The sequence below is a fragment of the Gymnodraco acuticeps genome, unplaced genomic scaffold, assembly GCF_902827175.1.
Source record: "Gymnodraco acuticeps unplaced genomic scaffold, fGymAcu1.1, whole genome shotgun sequence".
Lineage (NCBI taxonomy): Eukaryota > Metazoa > Chordata > Actinopteri > Perciformes > Bathydraconidae > Gymnodraco > Gymnodraco acuticeps.
In genome coordinates, this window is record NW_022990579.1 from 135,848 (window position 1) to 161,453 (window position 25,606).

A 25,606-nucleotide genomic window follows, 5' to 3' on the forward strand; every position below is an offset into this window, starting at 1 on the left:
ATTTTGCAATTTCATAGTTAATTATAACATTGGGACTATCTGTATATCTATCTCTGTTTAGAGAGTCTTGATCCATAACATAACACCATCAGTTTGACAAATTAGATCAGTTTCCCTCTATCAGCCTCCTTACTTACATTTTAGGATGGTTTGACCAATTAAAACAAATTGGTTTAAAGTCTAATTGGTTTGAAATGTAGTGTATGGTTTGTTGCCCCCTAGTGGCCATTTGGTGGTTTCTACTAACCAATGAAAGTGTAGTGTTTTGCTAAATAACATTTACACACAATGGATCCAAGTGCGAGTATTATGTTTGATATGCAAATGAGGCATTAAGCTAACTGTTGGTGAATTTAGGAGAAATCTCCAGACACAAACAGACAAAGTTAGTTCAATACATTCATGGATGTAGATTTAGACATTTGAGTGAAGCAAAGAAACAGACGCTCTTAAAATGGCTTTACAACATGCTCCATATCAAATGGTGTAGGTCATTGGACAGTAAAGGTAACTGCCATGATGGATGCCTCCTCTTGCCCCCAGAGGCCGGTTTGAGCCCTGTGGTTACGCCTCATTGAGCAGAACTGTTATTATGGTTTACAACCTAATAAAATACCAATTACTCTGAAAATGGGAAGTACCAAATATCCAAACATCCCCCGAGGACGAAGGCTCATTTCCAGAGTAAAAAAGATAGGAGGAAAAATATTCTGGCTCAACACAGAGCAGTCTGTTCCTCACATTAAAACATGGAGGCAACAAAAGTCTGATTAACATTTAGATGACAGTGTTATTCACCGTTTAGTTTACGACTGGCTCTCTATTACTGCTATTGCACATCTTGTTGGACCCTCTTCATCTGCAATCTTTGGGACAAACGACACTGACCTATCCCCTCGATGAACAACTCTTATTATTGGCATAGCGGGACTGCATGGGGAAATGCTTTGACTTGTATCTTCATTTAATTAAGACTATTGGATGGATAGCTTTGGATTGTTGTTCCTCAATGAATTGTAATGACATTGATCGTCTCGTAAATCATTTCAGTTCGTCTAATGCTTTGGTTTGTATAAAAGCCCCTGACATTACCATCTGCATTTAGTGAAGGGCTCATTTGCAAATGTCGGCATGCTAACACACGAAACTAAGATGGTGAACATGCTCAACCTCAGCGTGTTGACGTTGAACATATTCAGTGTTTCCCATACATGGATTTATTTGTGGCGGACCGCCACAATTAAATATCGTCCGCCACAAATGGATCTCATAAAAAAAAAAAAATCCTGCCTGGAACACCACTACTAGTGTGCCCTTGAGTAAGGCACTTAGCCCTCGGTTACTCCAGGGAGAATGTCCCTGTGATTGGTCGTTGTAAGTCGCTTTGGAATAAGGCGTCTGCTCAATGCCTAAATTGTAAATTATATTTTTGGGACACTAAATCCCACAGATCCTCAACTCCGGTGTGTCTCACTCATTAACAACACAGAGCAACAAGAACGTTGTCTACAGTAGCCATGAACTCGTATTATCTTATTTGATAACCCAAATTGGTTAAGGGGCCTTTGGCTTTTCTTGCCGGGAGGGGGGGGGGTCATTATGTGGGAAACACTGATGTTAGCATGCTGACATTAGCATTTAGCTTAAAGCCTTGATAAGACAGAATCTAGCGTGCATGTAAAGCTGCATTGTGTATTTATATATTGAATTCCAGTCAAAACTGTAAACAACCATAGCATTTTGCAAACTTTATTACAAAACAAAAATATGCTTTTAAGTCTATCAGTTTGAAAATACAGTTTAAAGAAGGGGTTTATGATATTTGACAGTCAACCTATTGAGCACTGTCATTGCGTCTCAATCACTTCTGTAGCTTGACTTAATAACTTCTCAAAAATAATAATTTACTATCATTTCGACTAACATTGACTCACATTAACTAGCAGTATGATTATCATGAGCATCTATTACTTTATCACTTTGGAAACAAGTATTCCCCTTTTCTATTAGTCTGACGCTCCAATCTGTTTCAGAGTTAACTCTCAGCTGCACTGGAAAACAAGTGCATAGAATAACAAGGCGTTTTCTCTTTTAATAAGTGAACAAATCGGCCAATAGAACAAGTACGAAATGGCTTGGTGAGATGTCTTGAAGTAAAGACGGGATAATTAATGAGATCTTGTATTTATCTGGGAAAACTTATTTTGAAGTATATTTGACCAGAATTAGGGAATTTGTAACAAAACAAGCCAGAAATGCTTTAGACATTTTCTGTTTTCTGATAGTTGGAGATATTCCTATAAAATAAGATGTTTTTAAGAGACTTTGACTTCAAAAGATGCCTTATCTAAAAACAAGACTTCAGTTATTAGGTTTTATATCAAGTGTAACGACATATTCTGACTAGAACATAGACGAATATACTTGTTTGCAGTGTGGTTAGTGTTTCACGAGGATCTGATGATGTTTCAGGGGCTGCTGATGACCTCCTGGATCCACTCAGTGAGCCTGGTGATGCGGGTGTAGACTCCGTAGAAGTCTGGACGCCCGCAGCCTCTTCCCCAGCTCACGACCCCGGCCAGGAACCAGCGCCCCGACGGCTCCTGGCAGACCAACGGCCCCCCGGAGTCCCCCTGCAGAGAGGAAAGCAAGGGTGGAAGATTTCAATGTCTCTGCAGGACAAACGGACCATAACAAATGACAAGTTAACACTCAGTGCTCGATAACTCTTCACCCTTCAGTGAAGGGAACTGAGAACTTCCACACCGACACTATGTGCCAAATAAATAGCATTACAATCATTACAAAACACTCGCTGCTATATAACATGTGCAATATTATTATTATTAATAATGTGCTATGATAACGTGCAATTACGTATCTGCCACTACGGTTTATTGCACTACTAAATACTGGTAATATTTACATTATTGATGGGACCGTCTTTGTTTCCTGTAGTTATTTAATTGCACTGTTAGTGTACAGTTTTACTATTATGCTGCTATTGTATTGTATTTCTGTAACTCTGGCACAACTATTTCCTTTGGGATAAATAAAGTCTTATCTTATGTCTGGCTTTTTGTACTACAGCCAGAAGTCCCACTGCAGAGAGGAGGGTGAGGGGGAAGACTTAAATGTCTCTTATCACTCACTGCTTGCATGTCTGGCTTTTGTTCAACTGTTGTTCCTTTTGGCAGATATACACGCAGACAAACAATAAGAAAGTAAATACATTGTGACAAGATTTCCCCATATTGAAATGTTTAATTTAAATGTATTATCCTACTGAATAAAGGAAATGCGCTTGTAGTGCCAAACAAAAAACATTTGAACATGTGCTTTGATTTAAACCTGCATGAATAGCTTTGTATTTGTTGCCACATGAGGGCAGCACAGCCCCAGCTCTAAACCAATTGAAGTCGAGTGTGTCAGCAAACAGTAGCTTTGTTAGCCTAAGCTACATTAGCATTTTAAATGACGTTTCTGTGCGGCCAACAAATGAAAAGCTCAATATTCACTCTCCTTCTTGCTCTGTTTTGTTCTCCACCAACAAGAGAGGGTAACATCTAGCTATAGCTCAACACCGTTCATCAGTTGGTTGTGTTTTGTGGTCCTTTGGTGCTATTAAGATATTTTGAAATGAGTTTTTGGAGTTATTTCAGTGCAACAGACTCGACCAAATCACCAGACAAATTGATCTGGCCTAGTAGGAATGTTGTCAACAGGGTACTTATGTGGGTTAATTTCCACAGCTAACATTGTGTATGCTACCTAGAAATAACCATGATTCCTCTACCTGGGGATAGTTACTGTACGATATTTAGTTTAGTTGCCTCTTGTTCCCAAGCCCTAATCACAGCGCAGTTTTACATTCACTTGTGAAAACGAAGAAAACACTGTGAATTACAACTTCTGTTTTTGTTTGTTTCTGTGTACCTGACAGGCGTCTTTGTCTCCACTGCGGTAACCGGCGCAAAGCATTCTGGAAGTGACCATTTGACCGTAGGAGCGAACGCAGGCTTCCTCGCTGACCAGGCGAACGTCCACCTTCTGAAGCACGTTACTGGCACTGTCTGAGGAGGGCGGAGGGCAAAGGTTACCAGAGGAAAGACTCTTTAGACAACAACCCTCGTCCTTCTTCCCCTTACATTTAAAGGTCTCCTATTGTGCAAAATCCTCTTCTTCATGTCTCTTCTACATCAACATGTGTCCCCTCTTCTTCATGTCTCTTTTACATCAACATGTGTCCCCTCTTCTTCATGTCTCTTCTACATCAACATGTGTCCCCTTCTTCTTCATGTCTCTTCTACATCAACATGTGTCCCCCTTCTTCATGTCTCTTCTACATCAACATGTGTCCCCTCTTCTTCATGTCTCTTCTACATCAACAATGTGTCCCTCTTCTTCATGTCTCTTCTTACACATCAACATGTGTCCCCTCTTCCTTCATGTCTCTTCTACAATCACATGTGTCCCCTCTTCTTCATGTCTCTTCTACACATCAACATGTTGTCCCCTCTTCTTCATGTCTCTTCTACATCAACATGTGTCCCCTCTTCTTCATGTCTCTTCTACATCAACATGTGTCCCCTCTTCTTCATGTCTCTTCTACATCAACATGTGTCCCCTCTTCTTCATGTCTCTTCTACATCAACATGTGTCCCCTTCTTCACGTCTCTTCTACATCAACATGTGTCCCCTCTTCTTCATGTCTCTTCTAAATTAACATGTAGTCCCCTCTTCTCCATGTCGCTTCTACATCAACATGTGTCCCCTCTTCTTCATATCTCCTTCTACATCAACATGTGTCCCCTCTTCGTGTCAGGTCCTCCTTCTACATCACCAGTGTGTCCCAAAAAAAAAAGGAAAGAAAAAGAATCTTCTGGTACATGTGGGGTCTCTTCTACATCAACATGTGTCCCCTTCTTCTTCATGTCCTCTTCTACATCAACATGTGTCCCCTTCTTCAAAACGTCTCTTCTCTCTACATCAGTACATGTGTCCCCAGTCTTCTTCAGTCTCTTCTACATCAACATGTGTCCCCTCTTCTTCATGTCTCTTCTACATCACCATGTGTCCCCTCTTCTTCGTTCATGTCTCTTCTATCATCAACATGTGTCCTCTGCGTCCTGCATATCTCTTCGACAAATCAAACATGTGTTCCCCTCTTCTTCAATGTCTCTTCTACATCACCATGTGTCCCCTCTTCTTCATGTCTCTTCTACATCAACATGTGTCCTCTCTTCTTCATATCTCTTCTACATCAACATGTGTCCCCTCTTCTTCATGTCTCTTCTACATCAACATGTGTCCCCTCTTCTTCAGTGTCTCTTCTACATCAACATGTGTCCCCTCTTCTTCATGTCTCTTCTACATCAACATGTGTCCCCTCTTCTTCATGTCTCTTCTACATCAACATGTTGTCCCCTTCAGTCACGTCTCTTCTACAATCAACATGTGGTCCCCCCCTTCTTCTTCCATGTCTCTTCTACATCAACATGTGTCCCCCCTTCTTCATGTCCTCTTCTACATATCAACATGTGTCCCCTCTTCTTCATGTCTCTTCTACAATCACATGTGTCCCCTCCATCTTCTTCATGTTCTCTTCTACATCAACATGTGTCCCCCTCTTCTTCATGGTCTCTTCCTCTTCCTACATCAACATGTGTCCCCTCTTCTTCATGTCTCTTCTACATCAACATGTGTCCCCTTCTTCACGTCTCTTCTACATCAACATGTGTCCCCTCTTCTTCATGTCTCTTCTACATCAACATGTGTCCCCTTCTTCATGTCTCTTCTACATCAACATGTGTCCCCTCTGCGTAAAGAGACTCTGAAAGTTCCAGGAACAAAGATTTTCTCTCTTTTTGATCCATTTCTATAAAAACCTGTCTGAAAATGAGCTGATCAGATTTTGGCCACTTTATGATGTCATAACGATGTGTTGTCTTGTGTAACCATTAGCCAATCAGCAACAAGGTAACCCCCCCCCCCCCCCCCCTTATCACCTGAATCTCCTCCTAGAGCCCCATTGAGTTCTTTGTAACCAAATGTCTCTCAGAGGGGCGTGGGGAGGGGCTCCTTATTTTCATCTAAAGTAACAGACAGAGAATCAGCACTTTGGAAACAGGGCTGAAACAGAGGGGATTATGGGTAATGCTGCAATGATCTGTTTGGTGTTTCAGCCAATCAGAGACAGGCTCTGGATATATCTGAGACCTGGGATATATTGATGAAGAACAGTTTAATAGGCGACCTTTAATATCTCCTGTAAATAAATCACTAATCAACAACGTGACATGTGGTTACCTAACCCTAAATCTAACCCTAACCCTAAATCTGAACCTAACCCTAAATCTAACCCTAACCCTAGATCTGACCCTAACCCTAAATCTAACCCTAACCCTAACCCTAAATCTAACCCTAACCCTAAATCTAACCCTAACCCTAAATCTAACCCTAACCCTAAATCTAACCCTAACCCTAACCCTAACCCTAAATCTAACCCTAACCCTAACCCTAACCCTAACCCTAAATCTAACTCTAAATCTAACCCTAACCCTAAATCTAACTCTAAATCTAACCCTAACCCTAAATCTAACCCTAACCCTAACCCTAACCCTAAATCTGCAGATAGCTGAAATGGACTTGCTCAGTTTAGATTCCCAAGTCGTATCGATTCCTCAGCTTGAGCAGATATGATTAAACAAATGTATTTTTAAATAGCAGAATAAGAAGCCTGAAAATATTCTATATGTCTGTAGTTGCACTTGTTTGTGTGCACACACTAACCAACTAGCAGTTAATGAAGTTATGTTCTCATCCTTACAATGAAGGGAAACCACTTCACTGGAAACAACATGTTGAAACCGCACTTTAACAAAATCTACATCCTCTAAAAAGTCACATCTTGACCCTGTTATGAAACTGCGTCTGCCGAGAGACGGTTTCTTTCTCCGTCGAACAGGCTGTTTCTCTTCACACGTCTCCTTAGAAACCACAACCCACATCTCCTCCTGCCTCTTTATTTCAAACGGGTTGATTTCATGTGTTTTCAACCTGTTATCAAAATAGCATACCCACTTTCCATCAAATCACCAATACTCCCCACATCCTGTTAGCTACCTCTAAGTGCCACTGAAGAAACGGGGGTTTTACAGGCTGCATAAAACCTGCATAAAACCTGTTCCAACGGAAAAAGGCTTAACTGTGAGAAATAAAAATACCTTAGCAACAAAACAAGTCCTTCAAATGCACATCAGCATGCATCAAATAACTCTCAAGTCCAAATCACCGAATAAAAGTCTGGCGTAAGTCAGGCGTACCAAAGCCTGAGGTCAAATGGAAATAAGAATGAATAACAACTCCTTAATTGGAAGCCATCAGAAAAACGTACATTTCGTGGGCAGTTGGCCTTAGAAAAACGTAGATGTACATTTTTAACCCTTTTTACTATTTTTAAAGACACCATCAATTAAATCTATAGAAAATATTCTTCATCATGACCGGCAGTAACCCATTTCCTGTCTTTTCCATCACCTGTGTAAAGTAGCTGAACATAGAAATACTTAGTAAAGAAAAGTACATCAACACTCTACTTAAAGTTCACCTATTATGCTATATTTGAACGATATATATTATAGGGCCATATCTATCAAAAACATGTCTATGAAGTGTTTTGCTCAAGATAATAAACAGATCACCCATTGTAGCCTCCTCTATTTCAGCCCTGTTTCTAAAGGGCTGATTCTGGGTCCTTAGCTTTAAATGTAACCGAGCTGCTGCTGACCCCTTTGGAGCAGATACTCAGCTAAATGCTGCCGTGATTAAACACCATATCATGTTCCAAACCACATCAAGGATGATTTCTGAAACAGGATGGAGCTCAAACTCTTTCTCTCTCTCAGGTTTACCACAAGCTGAGTTTCTTTGTATTTCCTGCTTCTTCACACAGACTCTCTCCAGTACAGGTTAGCTCTGAGTGTTAGCGATGCTAATGTGAACTATAGGACCATATTACTTCTGACGTTTCTGATGGACGATAGGTTGGGGTGGAACAATGCCAGGAGTTCAATGTAAAGCCCGCCCACATTTGAGTAATTTCGTCATGACACACTAGGACACATATTTATGTAGAAAAGACATCAAAAGAGTGCATTTTGCATGATCAGTGATAAATGTACTTCATTACACTCCACCAATTTAACTATTAACAACACTCCCCTCCCTCTCCCGTTCCTCACCCCCCTCTCTGAGCGCCCCCCACCCGGTGACCCAGCAGAGCAACCCGGGCTCCAGGTGGTGTGCGGGGGGGGGCAGGCAGGCGGGTCGGTTGTGTCCGGCCAGCAGAGCGGAGGCGGGTCGGTCCAGCTGCAGCAGCGCCAGGTCGTAGTCTTGGGACTCGGAGTCGTAGTACGGGTGGAGCTGGATCCGTAAAACTCGAGCCACTTCTTCAGTGGAGCTGCTGGGGTTCAGAAGGAGCTTCCCCAGGTACACCGTCCACACCGAGGGGGCGTACAGACTGCAGGAGGAACATTATTAACATGAATCGGTGTAGGACTACATATAGCAAGTTACTGCTCTATGCACCATTGGCCTTCGTGGAAGTATAACACTGTTCCAAGAGCTATTGTATATTTGTACAGCTTTAGTGGAAGTTGTTAACTGTTGCCAAGAAATACTTGAGCAACTGTTTCCCTCAGAACGTACTTTTTCATTCAAAATGTCTACAGAAATATCAACACTTCCAGAACACTATGCAAGCTTTTAACCACTGTTTGAGGAACGCTGAGAGAGATGAGTGGTTAACCCTACAGGATGTTAAAGCTAGAGTTTTGGGCCGTGGTCCAGCCAGCCATGGCTTTGAAAGATGCGAGTGTATGTGAATAGATTAGTACGCTGGCTTTGAGTCACACAGCCTGTTACAGCAAAGACACGACAGAAACAGGAAACAGAAAGGTTCAAAGTTATCTGAAAAGTTCTAACATGCTAAAAAGGCTTTATCCACTTCATTGAATAAACATCTTTAAATGGGGACGGTCGCAACACTTTTTGAATTGCTCTCAATTAATCAGAGACTCTTCGGTGCAGACCAACCTTTTTTTATATATATTAAACGTGCGTATAGGTGCTAATTATCCATATGGATTATAACATATGGCAGATCACTCTGTAAAAGTTAGTCAGCTAATTTCACTTTTTGTCTCAATAAGCATTGCATTGTCAGGATTGCAACTATGGACATTATTAAAATAATATTATAGATTTATTTATAAAATAATATTAAAGTGTCATTCAGGCAACATTTTAATATAAAGACAACTGGTTGCAGCATTGAAAGCTGGGCACTGTTTGTTAATTAAAAAGCTGCTTAGTGGCACGAAAAAATTCAAATACCAGGTTTAAAATGACCCGGATCTCAAGCATCCTGCACTTACCTGTCGTCATAGAAACAGTGGGCGGCGGACACCACCCATTGGCTTGAGATGAGCGCCCCCCCGCAGATGTGGTTGCCCCGCACCTGGAGGCTGGCCTGCCATGGCCACTCCCCCTCCGTGGCGTTAGCCCCGCCCACAATACGACTGGAGAACTGCCTCAGGCCGCAGTCTGAACACACAGGAGTGTTAGAACTAACAGGTATGCAGAGCAAGTTCAATATGCACTGTAAAAACTGTAAGAAATGTTACTCAAAGTAATCTTAGCAAAATTACAACGTTTTAAAAAATGACCTCACTTAAAAAGTGGCTTACCCAGAAGAAAAAATCTCATGACTTTTTTCAGAAAATCCTGACTTTTTCTTAAAATTTCAGAAATATGACTTTTTCTCAAAGTTCTGATATTTTCCAGAAAATCTCTAAATCGAGATTTTTTGGAAAATCTCTAAATCCTTACTTTTCTCCTGAAAAGTCAAAATTCTGAATTAAAAAAAAAAATAATCTGAGATTTTTCAGAAATTCCTGACATTTAAAAAAAAATCTCAGAATCCTGACATTTTCATAAAATCAAGATTTTTCTTCAGTGTTAAAAATACAGCGCCATTTCAATATTCACTCTGAAAACAAACTGTAAAACCTGTTACTGAGCATGAACTTTTAACAATGAGGCAACAATTTCAAAGCTGTTTAACGAACTTCTGTATTTTCTGAGTTGGTTAAATTTACTCAGTTTGTTTGCCTGTTAATAGAATCATTATGGTATAACAACAAATGGCTGTCATCCCGAGCAAGCATTCAAAGTTGCAACCTCAAAACACTTAATCACCTCAACTACTTTCCAAATAATTCATTTAAAAAATGATGTCGATAAGTTTTGTTCTCAAAATTGCTACATTTTAAAACTGTTGTCTGTAAATCTCAGAATTTTTACTTTTCTTCTCCAAATTATGACCTTTTTCTCAAAGTTATTACCTGATGTCGGAGTGTTAAAAATAGGAGTCGGGGACCCTATCGAAGTGTTAAAAATAGGAGTCGGGGACCCTGTCGAAGTGTTAAAAATAGGAGTCGGGGACCCTGTCGAAGTGTTAAAAATAGGAGTCGGGGACCCTGTCGAAGTGTTAAAAATAGGAGTCGGGGACCCTGTCGAAGTGTTAAAAATAGGAGTCGGGGACCCTATCGAAGTGTTAAAAATAGGAGTCGGGGACCCTGTCGAAGTGTTAAAAATAGGAGCCGGGGACCCTGTCGGAAAGGAGAAAAACGAAGAATAGGGCAAGAAATTAGTGGACAGAGCAAAGGATCAGATCTTAAACTGCACTGTAACTTTTATTCATGTATTTTTTCTCGTAATGTTTATTTTATTATCTTTGCTTTTTAATTACTGTTTTTAAATTCCATTTTCTGAATGTCTTTCATTTTTGTAATGCACTTTGAATTGTGTTGAAAAGGTGCTAAATAAACTTGCCTTGATGATTTTTTTCTGATAATTTCAGAGTTCTGACTTTTTTCAGAAAATTTCAGAATTCTAAATTGTTTCTAACTTTTTCTCAAAATTCTCACTTTTTCCAGAAAATCTCTAAATCAAGATTTTTTTTTTAAATATCCAAACATTACTATTCTCCAGAACATTTCAGAATTCGGCCTTTTTCCAAATTCAGATTTTTTTCCCAAATATCCTGATTTTTAAAACAAAATCTCCAAAACGTGACATTTAAAATCAAAATCCTGACTTTTTACTCCCAACAAATGAAGTCTAACAGCATCTTTGGAAACCTGTCAAAGAAAGTATGTAACATTTCACAAAGTAAATGTATACTAATAAAACACATATTTATTAAGTGTGTTATTAAATGTGTGTATCTGCTCACCACAGTGCTTCTCATCGGAGGCGTCGGGGCAGTCGGTCACAAAGTCACACTCGGGATTCGGCTTCTTCAGACACGTTCCATCAGCACACACATAGGTCATATCTGAACACTGCACACCTGCGCACACACACACACACACACACACACACACACACACACACACACACACACACACACACACACACACACACACACACACACACACACACACACACACACACACACACACACACACACACCACACACACACACACACACACACACACACACACACACACACACACACACACACACACACACACACACACACACACACACACACACACACACACACACACACACACACACACACACACACACACACACACACACACACACACACACACACACACACACACACACACAATTCTGAGGTCAGAAATCAGTTCTTCTAAGAGGTCAAATAAAGCCACGAAAAGATTAAAATATTAAAATGAAGGAAGTAGATTTAGAAAAAGGCTGGCAGGTGATTTAGTGTGTGTGAGATGTGTGAGTGGTGATCGTGTATGAGTGTTTGTGTGTGTGTGTTCAATACGTGTGTGTGTGTGTGTGTGTGTGTGTGTGTGTGTGTGTGTGTGTGTGTGTGTGTGTGTGTGTGTGTGTGTGTGTGTGTGTGTGTGTGTGTGTGTGTGTGTGTGTGTGTGACAGTGTTACCTTCAGTACAGTTCATCTCGTCTGATGCTGCGGGGCAGTCTGGGAGTTGGTCACACACCTTGTAGTAGTCCACACACTGACTGTCCTCTGGACACTGGTACTGCGCCACACACACTGTGCCACACACACGTACCCACACACACACACACACACACGTACACACACGTACACACACACACACACACACACACACACACACACACACACACACGCACACACACTAAAACATTTACCAATGTGCAGAAGCTTTCAATCATGGCGTCTTGTGTTTTATCTCTCTTTTTTATTAAATCACCAATAAATAAATACCACAGTTTCTCTCATCAAGTCCGTTGGGACAGTCTTTGATTCCATCACAGGCGGGAACACACAGGCCGTTAATGGTGCACAGAAACTGACCAGGGCACGCTGTAAAAAAACACACACACACACACACACACACACACACACACGAAGCACACGAAACACACAAAGGTTACTTAGCAATTCATTTATTGGGTGTGTTTACTGCATGCACAACTCACGATCTGATTGGTTGAAGACTCTGTATCGCAGCTGAAGTCCCGGCCCTGTGATTGACACCTCTGACGTCATGACAACCGTGGTCGTCGTGGAGATTAGGAAGAGGCGCTCAGTGTAGGGCTGCAGACCCCGAGTACCGCACAGTCTGAGGAGAGGACAGACACACATTTTGGCACTTTTTATTGATTTGTTCTGAGAAAATGTCAATAACCCTGTACCAAAAGCATGAATACAATGCAAAAAAGAAAGTGCAAAAAAGTTTAAGAGACACAAAACTGAACCTGTTAAACCCGAGCCTGTTTTTCAGGTTTCAGACTCGAAAATGACATTCCCAGAACAAATGCCCATATCTTCACTTCTAAAAGGGTTAAATGAATAATCTTTTTACTCAAAGTAATGATAAACCTGTGAGTTGGATGTATAAAAGTCAGAATCAATATAGATGTTTTTTATTTTAAAGAAAATTCAGATTGAACATGGTAAAAAACTGTAAATTATAGTGTCTGTCCAAAATATATGTTGTACTTATAGTGAAAACTAACCTTGGATGATGGGTTAGTAGACTAAAAGCTTTAGGAATCCAAAGTACAACATATAATAAGTACCCTGTATCAAGATTGATGCAAAACAAGTGATATTTGACCTTTTTAGACAGATTTAGCAAAAAAAACCTTTTTTTCATATCTCTGGCCCCCCTTGCTGGATTTTGACATGTGACATCTCTTTCTGACCGTCAGAGCCAATGGAATCGAGGGGAACTCCCACATACTCCTTATTTGGTAATGTGTGTGTGTGAGACTACCGCATATCCAAGACCGGAAGCAGCAGCCACTCTGGTAGCTACCATTAGCAGCTAACTTTTTTTGCTGCTAATTCCATTTTTACATAAAAATGGAATTATGGATTATAAATGAAATAATTTGTTTATACAGAGACGTTAAAAACCTATGGATCAACCGATTCAGCGGCGTTTTTTTCTCGTTTTAATGCCATTGAACACGTCTTTTGATCAGATTGACAGCTACGGTGAGACGATCTCCCTAGAAGCTCCGTAAAGGTACGTGTGTGTTTGCTTCCCCTGTCCGAGTTCGGATCACTCAGTGATGATACTATATAGCTAAATAATCTGTGGAACCTCAGCTTTAATCGGATATCTTGTATGTGCAGCTACGATAAGTAATAAGGGTACTTTTATCTTGAGTTCTGTGCCAAAGTCCGTTAGCATTTTTCGCTAAGGGGTCATTTAGATGTTTCTTATGAGACTTGTGTTTTGTTTTGGTATAAAATGGTTTGTAACGTGAGTTAGCTGAGATTATTCCCGTTAATCTGGTGCTACACATTAATAGGTTCTTAAATATTAAGATCCCCTGAGACACAGTGTCGTGAAGAAAAAAAAACAGGGACCTTCGGGTTTAACAGGTTAAATATATTTATCGCCAGAATTAGCCAACAGGCAGTTTGTTTCTGTAGTCCGAATGTGTCAGTCACCCTAGGAAACCATTTATTATACTTAAAAAAAGTATTACAAACATGCAACATTGAGACTCACAATACAGCATAGTAATATTTCATGCCAAAATAATAAGGTAAATGATTCTCAACAAATGGACCTTATTGTGATCTCTTATTTGACAGTGTTTCAAGATCACGCACAGCAGAAATACAGAGATAGAAACACACTGTAATACAAATAAAACATGCACTTGACTCTCAGTTTATCCACGGCACAAATAACACAAATGTCAGCCTTGATTGTGGTTTTAAAATCACAAGATGTAATTAGAAAGGTTAAATGTAAAACACCTCTAAAATGACATACAATGTCATTGTCTTAAAAGTGTGTATAGCTCTAACAGGACACTGCCGCCCCCTGTTGGTCAGAACAGATCATGACCTGTATGAAGCACTTGCACAAGCACTTCCTGTTTGACACTAAACCAGACATAGGTGGCCATTATAAATAGAAAGAGGACATTTCTGGGATCTGTTGATTATTTAGCACAGGGGTGTCCAAACCTTCTCACCGAGGGCCACATGCAGAAAACTATACGAAGGGCTGGGCCACTTATAGAGGTGAGGTATACTGCCTCGTAAGTTAAGTTATAAGTTAGCAACATGTAGGTAAATTAGGCTTGATACATGAATATGCTTTAAGAAAAAAGCAGCCTACATCACAGCTCTCTATAGGGTTTCATTTATGTTGTTAGCAGCTCATCCCTTCAAACAGAAGCATCAGAGTGATTATAATAAGAGGAAATATGAAGGGTGTATTTCAAGCTTGTTATTAAAATAAGTTATTGGGCTTTTTTTTATCAACTAAGACTTGCTAGAACATGTTTTCAACATGAATTGACTGAATGTATTTTAAAAGTGGGTTCATTAACACATGAATGCTACTGAGTAATATATGTTTACATATGCAAGAAGAACAATATAAGAAAAGCACAAGTTTCATTGGTAGGCCATACTTCATTATACTTTTTTAATTTGCTGAGGGCCGATTCAAAATGGTCCAAGGGCTGTATTTGGCCCCCGGGCCGTAGTTTGGACACCCATGATTTAGCACATCCTACCTGCGGTTCTGGATGATCCACTGGCCCTGAGTGCAGACCTGATTATACCCGGCTCTGCTCAGCTCGTAACCATCAAGCTCCAGAGACAAACCCATCCCTGCAGCCGGCATCTGAAACCATACAGGGCAATACACAGATAGACAATACAGTCAATCGATGTTATTTATATAGTCCAATATCACACATGTTACATTTGTCTCATTGGACTTTACAGTTTAACAATGAAGGTAAAGCATACACAAACATTCATTCATCAACAATATGAGGGGCTGTTAATGGTTACCAACAATGAATGACACATTTTGAGTTTAGAAAATCTGGATAAATTAAGATACCACTGTAAATATTGGTTTTCCAAGTTGTATAAGCTATTTCAAACATTTTCCCCATACATGATATACAAATATTGACGTTTGACATGACCAGACCTAAAATATTTGTGTTTAAAAATATTTTATTTTAATCACAACAATAAAAAATGTTTCACTTTTTAGAAATGTATATTTTGTGGAATAACCATGCATTACAATTACAATATTAATATATGTTGGCATCCTGCCCAAAAGCCTGTCACAGTGCTGTTGGCGGACTTTATGACACTCCTGGAGAAAATCTTTAAAGAGGCCTTACTCTGCTTTCTTTGGGGTTCCCTCTCCTGAAGTGTGTTCTATAGGTGTTAGTGCATGTAAATGGTCTGCAAAGCCTAACATCCCTGTGTTCCCTTCAGAGGGAGTTTCTCTCCCACAAACACCTCCATTGGACTCCTTTGTTTACTTCCTCGAACACAGTAACATCACTTTAGAACACTCACGCTCCTATTGGCTAGCAGTCCAACACATTGTAAGTGATAGGCTAAGGGGCGGGACATCTCTAAGCAGTTGACCAATCAGAGGAAGCATGGAAACATTTCAGAGCTGTAAATGGATGAGGGACTCTTACGGTAAAGCTCCAGGTACAGTTTGTGTTAGGGGGGTAGTAGCTGGGGAAGAAAGGCGTGCTCAGAGACCCTTGGACCCCCGAAACTGCCTTCAGCTCTATAGAGGAGCTACAGTCTGAGAAACAGAGAGAAAAAGTGTATGATACACAATAAAATATACATTCTGCCACAAAGCGGTAGCCTAAAGCTCCTTCTCTGTCCCTGGTATGTAAAGTTGTTTGAAATGTTTCTGAACTGTAGGAAGAAGGTCTTCAGGTAAACTCACTGCGGCGGCTCCAGGTCTGTGCAGATAGACTGAAGGGGTCTTTGTAGTTATATAGACCCTGTTTCCAAACCACCGTCATCCACTCTCCTGAAGACAGGACGCGCACCAGCCTCTCATGTCTGCTGCAGCCGTTCACACTGTGAGGACAGAGGGAAACAGGAACAGTATAGTAGGTCAAATAGAGGTTAACTTCAATTATGTTTGGCTTCAATTAAAGGTCTCCTATCATGCAAAATGCACTTAGCATGTCTTCTATACATAACTATGTGTCCCCGGTGTGTCCCCGTGTGTCAGGAGACTCACAAAGTGTCGGAAAACAAAACCCTCTCTCTTTTCCTCCGTACCCAAATCTCTAGAAACGGGGGAACAACGGAGCTGATCCAGATTTGCTGCCGATATGACGCAATATCGGAAATGTGGACCCACGGCCCAATCAGAAACCTTGCCATCAGAAACAATGCGCGTGTTTTGGAAGTAATATGGTCTGTGTTTACGTTAGCATCACTAACAGTCAGAGCTAACCTGTACTGGAGAGAGTCTGTGTAAAGAAGCAGGAAATAAAAAGAAACTCACCTGGTGGGAAACCCTCAAGAGAAAAAGAGTTTGAGCTCCATACTGTTTCAGAAATAATCCTTGATGTGGTTTGGAACATAATGGCGTTTAATCACGGCAGCGTTTAGCTGAGTATCTGCTGGGAGAATTGATCAGATACTCAGCATAAGCTCCTCCCCTCTTTTTCTTGTTTAAAGCTACAGACCCAGAATCAGCACTTTAGTAACAGGCTGAAATAGAGGGGGATGAGGCTAGAATAGGTGATCTGTTTGGTATTTTGAGCAAAATAATTCATAGAAATATTTTTTATATTTTTTTATATATCGGACACCTATAATATTCAATCTCAGGATCCATGTATTTATTATCCCCTCAAGATTGGAAGTAGTCATCACATACAGAGCATTTGGTACAACTAGTTCCAGAACAGTGTCCTTCACATGCTGATATCCAAGAGAGGGAGTTACACAGTCACAAGATGGAGGAATACTGGTTCAAAGCAGTATTCTATGTTTAGTTCAGATTAGCTAAGGCCTGTGTAAGCAATAAACATGACAGTCATATACCTATCTCCCTAGGAGCTGTGTCATCATGTTTAATCGTTGAACATAGCTATTGTATGTTCAACACAGTGTCTCATGAGCTTCTTTTATGTAATCATACATCCGGTTTCGTACACAGCTACAGTTGGGCCTTTGTTATCATGTGCTACTCTGATATAGAAAAGAGTACACTCAGTATTTTCCCAACAGCTTATGAAACTCACGATGTGATGAGGTGTGTGTCGGCAGGGGTTATGGAGCCATACACCACCAATCGGTCACGGCACTCGGGCAGCAGCCACTCCATGTGGAGCTCCAGCTGCGAGCCGGGGGCCGTCTGGAGGTGCCACAGGCAGGAGGAGCGCTGCGTGTCGGGGCCGCGGAGAGCCAGGGGGTCGCTGGAGACCACCAGCTGGTAACGGTAACAGTCTGGTGGAGAGAACGGCAAAACAATTTCATTTGGTATTATGTGGCACTTGTGTTGAAGTAAATGTATGTATATTTTGCTTTGATTTTATGTTTCGAGCCATAAATAAAACACAAGAAGACAAATATATATAATCCCTTTTTCCACTAAAGCCTGAAGCATTAAAAAACAGCGAATAAGCGATTGTCCTATCATTATCATGGCATTAGTAACTTATCGCAATGTATAGAAAGCTCTGTATTTGCATTGAACATGGGGCTTTATTACGAGAAATATTGGGTAAACAAAGATTTTAGAGGGTTTAGAGGCATGCTGGTGCTGCATGATAATCACAGTTCAATCAAAGTGAAACAATTGATAGAAAGATAAATAAGTATAGAAGAAGCAAATGAAAAATAAAAAGTGATACCAAATTAGGCTTTCAAAAGCTCTATAACTTTGGTGTCGGTTTCTGTGGGGAGCAGAACACAAAACAAATACAAATAAAACAATCATCACAAACACACATTCCTGTAAATGCCCTAATGTGAGGTCCAGGCAATTTTGGGAGGGGAATAAGGACCACCCATTCTGATATACTTAGAGACATATTATTACTGCATTTCAGCACCAAGTGGCTTCCTGAGTGTAGTTTTCTCCTAACATTCTTTAAAAAATATAAACAAACATTTTTTTTTTTCAATTTTGAGGACCTTTCAACGGGGGCGCTGTTGAGTTAATTTAGTGATACACTTGTTTAGCTACCTTTTGTCATTAGTTTGCAGTTATTTCTAGGTGCGATTTATATTTTAGTATAGACAATAATTAATTGATGAATGGTTTAGAAGTGTTTAAACATAGTTGCACAGTTTTTTTCATATTCATATACACTATATAGACAAAAGTATTGAACCACCTACACATTACACCTACAAAAATGTCACAAACTGACTTGTTGCAACGGTGGCATCCTATTACAGTACCATGTTAAAATTCAGTGAGCTCTTTAAAACAACCCATTCTTTCACAAATGTTTGTAAAGGCAGACTGCATGGCCAGGTGCTTGATTTTATACACCTGTGGCAATGGGACTGAATGAAACACCTGGATTCAATGATTAAGAGGAGTGTCACAATACTTTTGTCTATATAGCGTAAGCAGAAAACCCTAAAATGAATGTTGTGACTATCACTAAAGTTCTGTAAACATTGGGCAAACATGGCTAACATTAAACACACACTCTCTTGCATGAGTTTGTTTCGTGATACAGTAGTTTAGCTACCTTCTGTCATTAGTTTGCAGTTATTCTTAGCTGAGATGTTGTGTTTTTGTAAAGATGATATATAGTTGCACAGTTTGAGATTCATATATTGACCTTTAACCTGTTCAACCCTGAGCCTGTTTTTCAGGTCTCAGGCTCGAAAATGACATTCCCAGAACAAATGACCATATCTTCCCTTCTAAAAGGGTTAAATTAATGATCTTTGTTCTCAAAGTAATGATGAACCTGTGAGTTGGATGTAGAAAAGTCAGAATCAATATAGATGTTTTTTATTTTAAAGAAAACATAGTAAAAAACTGTAAATTACGTTGCCCTGCCCTCCCCCCAGTGCTTAAGAGGTTAAATGTCTGTTGTGACTATCAATAATCAACTTGTCTTTAGGTTGACTTACAAAATCTGTCCAGGGACTACTGATGAAAAATAGCCTCTTGGCTAACTCTGGCAAATGTACAGAAATGTTGATTAATGTGCACTGTCCCTGTTAAATAAATGAATACATAAATAAAAATTAGACTTCTGCAAACATGGCTGACACACAATCTCTTGCACTCACCCCTGACAGACAGGACACCATGCAATTAATATTTTAACTATCAATAAGACTTCTGCAAACATTAAGTAAACATGGCTGATAATAACACACACACACACACACACACACACACACACACACACACACACACACACACACACACACACACACACACACACACACACACACACACACACACACACACACACACACACAGACACACTCTCTCTCTCTCTCTCTCTCTCTCTCTCTCTCTCTCTCTCTCTCTCTCTCTCTCACTCTTGCCCTCACCCGTGACGGACAGTGAGGGGAGGTGGATGATGTATCCACTGACGCTGGCTGTCTCACCCTCCCTCGGCCCTTTTCTCCCCACCAGCCCCCCCTCCAGGCTCCTGGTCACTGTCTCCAGAGTGACCTTCCCAACATGGCTGCCCGGCACGGACATCACTATCCAGAAGTGAGCAACAACACTCCCTTCCCTGCAGAAATAAAGCATATATTCACAGCTATTAACCTGAAACCTTAACCTGCCGCTGCTTTTAATTGAACTATTCATATCTCATACTTTTACTTTCCCTCTCTGTGTTTTGTATATGAAGAAGTTTGATGCACATACCCAAAGGCAAACACAGTGGTGTCATTGAAGTATCGAGAAAGACTCGAGCACTTCATTATCTTCTTCACCTGGATGACAAAGAAACATAATATCACAGCGCACGTGTCATTTAGTTTTGATAGGATACCTTAATTGCATTGGAAATCACATGGAAACAAATCAGTCATGTCCCTTAGCATAAGATATATAGATAGATAGATAGATATAGATAGATAGATAGATAGATAGATAGATAGATAGATAGATAGATAGATAGATAGATAGATATATAGATAGATAGATAGATAGATAGATAGATAGATAGATAGATAGATAGATAGATAGATAGATAGATAGATAGATAGATAGATAGATAGATAGATAGATAGATAGATAGATAGATAGATAGATAGATAGATAGATAGATAGATAGATAGATTACCTGTACTTTCTTCTTCTTACATGTTGAACCCAAATACCTGTACTTTCTACTTCTTACATGTTGAACACAAATACCTATACTTTCTACTTCTTACATGTTGAACCCAAATACCTGTACTTTCTTCTTCTTACATGTTGAACCCAAATACCTGTACTTTCTACTTCTTACATGTTGAACACAAATACCTGTACTTTCTACTTCTTACATGTTGAACACAAATACCTATACTTTCTACTTCTTACATGTTGAACCCAAATACCTGTACTTTCTTCTTCTTACATGTTGAACCCAAATACCTGTACTTTCTACTTCTTACATGTTGAACACAAATACCTGTACTTTCTACTTCTTACATGTTGAACCCAAATACCTGTACTTTCTTCTTCTTACATGTTGAACCCAAATACCTGTACTTTCTACTTCTTACATGTTGAACCCAAATACCTGTACTTTCTACTTCTTACATGTTGAACCCAAATACCTGTACTTTCTACTTCTTACATGTTGAACACAAATACCTATACTTTCTACTTCTTACATGTTGAACCCGAATACCTGTACTTTCTTCTTCTTACATGTTGAACCCAAATACCTGTACTTTCTACTTCTTACATGTTGAACCCAAATACCTGTACTTTCTTCTTCTTACATGTTGAACCCAAATACCTGTACTTTCTACTTCTTACATGTTGAACCCAAATACCTGTACTTTCTACTTCTTACATGTTGAACACAAATACCTATACTTTCTATTTCTTACATGTTGAACCCAAATACCTGTACTTTCTACTTCTTACATGTTGAACCCAAATACCTGTACTTTCTATTTCTTAGATGTTGAACACAAATACCTGTACTTTCTACTTCTTACATGTTGAACTCAAATACCTGTACTTTCTACTTCTTACATGTTGAACCCAAATACCTGTATTTTTTACTTCTTACATGTTGAACCCAAATACCTGTACTTTCTATTTCTTACATGTTGAACCCAAATACCTGTACTTTCTACTTCTTACATGTTGAACCCAAATACCTGTACTTTCTACTTCTTACATGTTGAACCCAAATACCTGTACTTTCTACTTCTTACATGTTGAACTCAAATACCTGTACTTTCTACTTCTTACATGTTGAACTCAAATACCTGTACTTTCTACTTCTTACATGTTGAACACAAATACCTGTACTTTCTACTTCTTACATGTTGAACACAAATACCTGTACTTTCTACTTCTTACATGTTGAACTCAAATACCTGTACTTTCTACTTCTTACATTTTCCAAACAGGCTGGTTCCTTTAGTTTGAATGCGTGTTTGGTGTGTTTTGCATGATCATTATTATTTAAAGTCATTGCGTGCCTAAAGGAAGGTCAGGTACTCTTTAAAACAGACGGTAGTTATGGGTACTTTTTACTGAAGTACATTTCAAAGCCCATTCTTCTTTACTTTTACTTTGAGTAAAGAAGTTTAGTCAGTCCTTCTACTTTTACCAGAGTATTTTTAAACACGAGTATCTGTACTTCTACTTGAGTAAAGGATGTGTGTACTTTTGCCCTCTCTGCTGCTCACCATGTTCTGCACTCCTTTAGCCTCTCGTTTAAAGGCAGCGCTGCTGTGAGAGGACAGATCAGCAGAAAAGTTCCTGTTGAGGATGGTCAGGTACGCCGAGTACTGCTGCTGAACACGAGGCTCACATACCCACACCCTGTAGTCTGAAGGACCAACAACATATAAATACACAAGAAAAATGTAAGATATTTAGTCCCAAGCCATAGTATTGAACACAACATGTAATCATCGTATTGCATTGTGAAAATGTGCAGGGTTTGAGTCTAGTTTAGCAGTTCTTGTTCCCTCGTTTGGAAATGTTTCTGGTTGTCCTGAAATGAGGTCAGTGGTTAACACAAGCTGAAGAGATTTTAACGTTTTATTCGACAACATAAGATACGTCAATAAATACCTCAAATCCACTGGATTTGAGGTATTGACAACAACTTGGGTTAATCCATCAAACAGTTGTCAAGACATTTCATAAAAAGCCACCATGTCCATCTGCTAGAGAAGGACTAAAAGACCAATCTAAAGACCGACATTGCCGTCCATAAAGCTTTTATAATTCAATGAATATATATATAAAAATAGAAAACTCCTCACCCAGGAAGTACCAGGCCAGCGTGGCTCCTGCGGCGATGATGATGATGATGATGATGATGAAGGCCAGGACACACTTACAGGAGTGGGACTTCCTGGTGGGCGGAGCCAAGGTTTGACCACCAGCTTCTACCTGTGGAGAACAGATAGAAATAAGATATCTGTATATTATAGCTTTTTTGGAAATGTAAGGGTTAGGGTCATTGTTTTATTTATTTATTTGTATTGCAGATTCTTCCTCTAACTTCTTATGGTTGTATAAATATTAAAAAAAATTCTATATTTAATTTTTATTTCAATTTATTTGTATGTTTTTTTTGCTTTATCTTACCTTAAAGGTGGGTTAGGTAAGTTTGAGAAACCGGCTCGAGATACACTTGTTGTTATGTTCCATGGAATGCTCTTAACATCCGATAGCAATGAATATCTTAAGTGCTTTGACAATAAATCCATAAATAAATATCATCTGTGGAAGCCGTGGCGCTGTAAAAAGCACGACCAATCATCTGAGCCGGCTAAAGTAACTGGATGGCCTACCTGCCTGTCAGCCTTCCATCTGTGCACAAATGTATCTCGTGCCCTCATTGGTCATGTGCGCGTTTATGTGTGTTGGAGGAGGGGCTCTGTGAGGAAGTGGCAGATTTGTTCCGGCTGTGTATTTTCAAATTCTAGCGCACTCGAGCTGGTTTCTCCAACATGACCGACCCCACCTTTAATTTCTTATGTTCATTTTGATCCAATTACATTTTATTATAGCTTTTTTGATAGCGTTAGGGTTGGGGTCATTATTTATATATTTTTTTATTTGTTGCAGATTCTTCCTCTATCTTCTTCTGTTTGTATAAATATTTTTCTTTAGTTGTATTTTGTTATTTTTTATTTCAATCTTAAGTAGAACAAATGTCATGAAACCCAATGTCCTCTGGTATTAATAAATGTTCTGATTCTGGTTCAAAACCAAAACAAGAGTCTCCATTTTGCATACAAATAGCATGTCATACAAACATATATAAAACCCTTTCAATCACTTTCTCTACTGTAACAGCTCCACAGGTTTTACACACATTAATCTGAAGACCCTGACCGATAAATATCACCCGGTGAAGATACTTTATATTATATATATTTTAGTGTTATTGTTAGTGTTACTGACCCCATTGTGCAGAGTTGCAGGTGTTGCCCCCCGCTCACAGGAAACAGATTTCTTGGAGCCGTGGCCGAGCGCCATCGCCTCACTCCACCAGTTTTAATCCTCCAGAAATCATATCCAAGTATTTCCAATTTAGCAGCTTTTATTCATCATCTCTGGTTAGCACAGACATGTAGCTCCAACAGAACGGCTCCCTCTCTGTTTGTATGTCCAAAGGTAGAGAAAAGTCAATCAATATTTCACAAAGATCAGCGCAGATAGTTTGAAAAACCAAAATAGAAATCTCTACTTATGGCTCGATTATATCCCTACATCTCTCCTCTGAAAGCAGCATCACTGAGAAAGATGGAACAGGTGTGCTGATCGTTACCTAGCAACAGTGATGATGCACAGGTAAATCCGAGGGGAATGAAGGCTGTTTACGCTCTCGTTTCCAAGAGTTTATTTCTCTCTCTCATGCAAACAAGAAATCCCCACAGAAATCCTGCACAGAGAGGAAGCCTGAGGCAGAGATGTGTGTGTGTTGAAATATATTTCACCACCAATAATCTGTCGTCTTATATGACGAAGTGCAGGCCCTTAAAATATTCTAAAATATAAATAGGGAAGCGTCTTTAATCTTGTGGATCATCCTATCAGGAGAGGAAAATGTATGTAGGCCTACAGCTGAAAAGATCTTCCAATTATATAGCAATATTTCCTTTCAATGTTTTTTGTTTCATCTCAGCAGGAAACCGATGGACTGTCCACTCCAAGTAAGGAATGAGTCCTTACCCCAAGTGCAGGAGTTCAAGGATCTCGGGTTCTTGTTCTCGAGTGAGGGAACAATGGAGCGTGAGATGGGCCGGAGAATCGGAGCAGCGGGAGCGGTAGCCTACTGCAGTCGCTTTACCGCACCGTTGTGACGAAAAGGGAGCTGAGCCAGAAGGCAAAGCTCTCTGTCTACCGGGCCATTTCGTTCCTACCCTCACCTATGGTCATGAAGGATGGGTCATGACCGAAAGAACGAGATCGCGGATACAAGCGGCCGAGATGGGTTTTCTCCGCAGGGTGGCTGGTGTCTCCCTTAGGGATAATCAATCAATCAATCAATGTTTATTTATATAGCCCAATATCGCATATGTTACATTTGTGATTTACAAGGGAACATGTTTGGAAATGAATGTGTCTATAATAAGAAGATGAATCCACGAGGATGTCAATAAGTTGATAAGGTGAGAAGTTCGGTCATCCGGGAGGGACTCGGAGTTGAGCCGCTCCTCCTTCGCGTCGAAAGGAGCCAGTTGAGGTGGTTCAGGCACCTAGTAAGGATGCCACCTGGGCGCCTCCCTATGGAGGTGTTCCAGGCACGTCCAGCTGGGAAGAGACCAAGGGGTAGACCTAGGACCAGGTGGAGGGATTATATGTCTTCGCTGGCCTGGGAGCGCCTTGGATCCCCCAGTCAGAGCTGGTTGATGTCGCCAGGGAAAGGAACGTTTGGGGCTCTCTGCTGGAACTACCCCGAGACCCGACCACGGATAAGTGGGAGAAGATGGATGGATGTTTTTATTTGTATTTATTATTTGTTAATTCATTCATTTTTTTCCTTTTTTGTTGTTGTTGTATGTATTGATGTTATCTTATTTCTGTATTATTGTACTTTTTTTATTGACTTTTTTATT

General features: G+C 40.0%; 1 protein-coding gene across 1 annotated transcript; it reads right to left on the bottom strand.

The window, feature by feature from the left end:
* Window positions 1–2,468: 2,468 nt before the first annotated feature.
* Window positions 2,469–24,023, bottom strand: LOC117553833 (transmembrane protease serine 6). Its single transcript, XM_034227904.1, is given in 18 exon segments — window positions 2,469–2,633; window positions 3,937–4,073; window positions 8,244–8,521; window positions 9,438–9,606; window positions 11,300–11,416; window positions 11,993–12,106; window positions 12,302–12,400; window positions 12,517–12,659; window positions 15,088–15,197; window positions 16,027–16,139; window positions 16,290–16,426; window positions 17,608–17,812; window positions 18,220–18,261; window positions 19,895–20,082; window positions 20,220–20,287; window positions 22,214–22,356; window positions 22,799–22,928; window positions 23,949–24,023. Coding segments are annotated over 18 exon segments (2,433 nt in total).
* Between the last annotated feature and the right edge of the window lie 1,583 nt (window positions 24,024–25,606).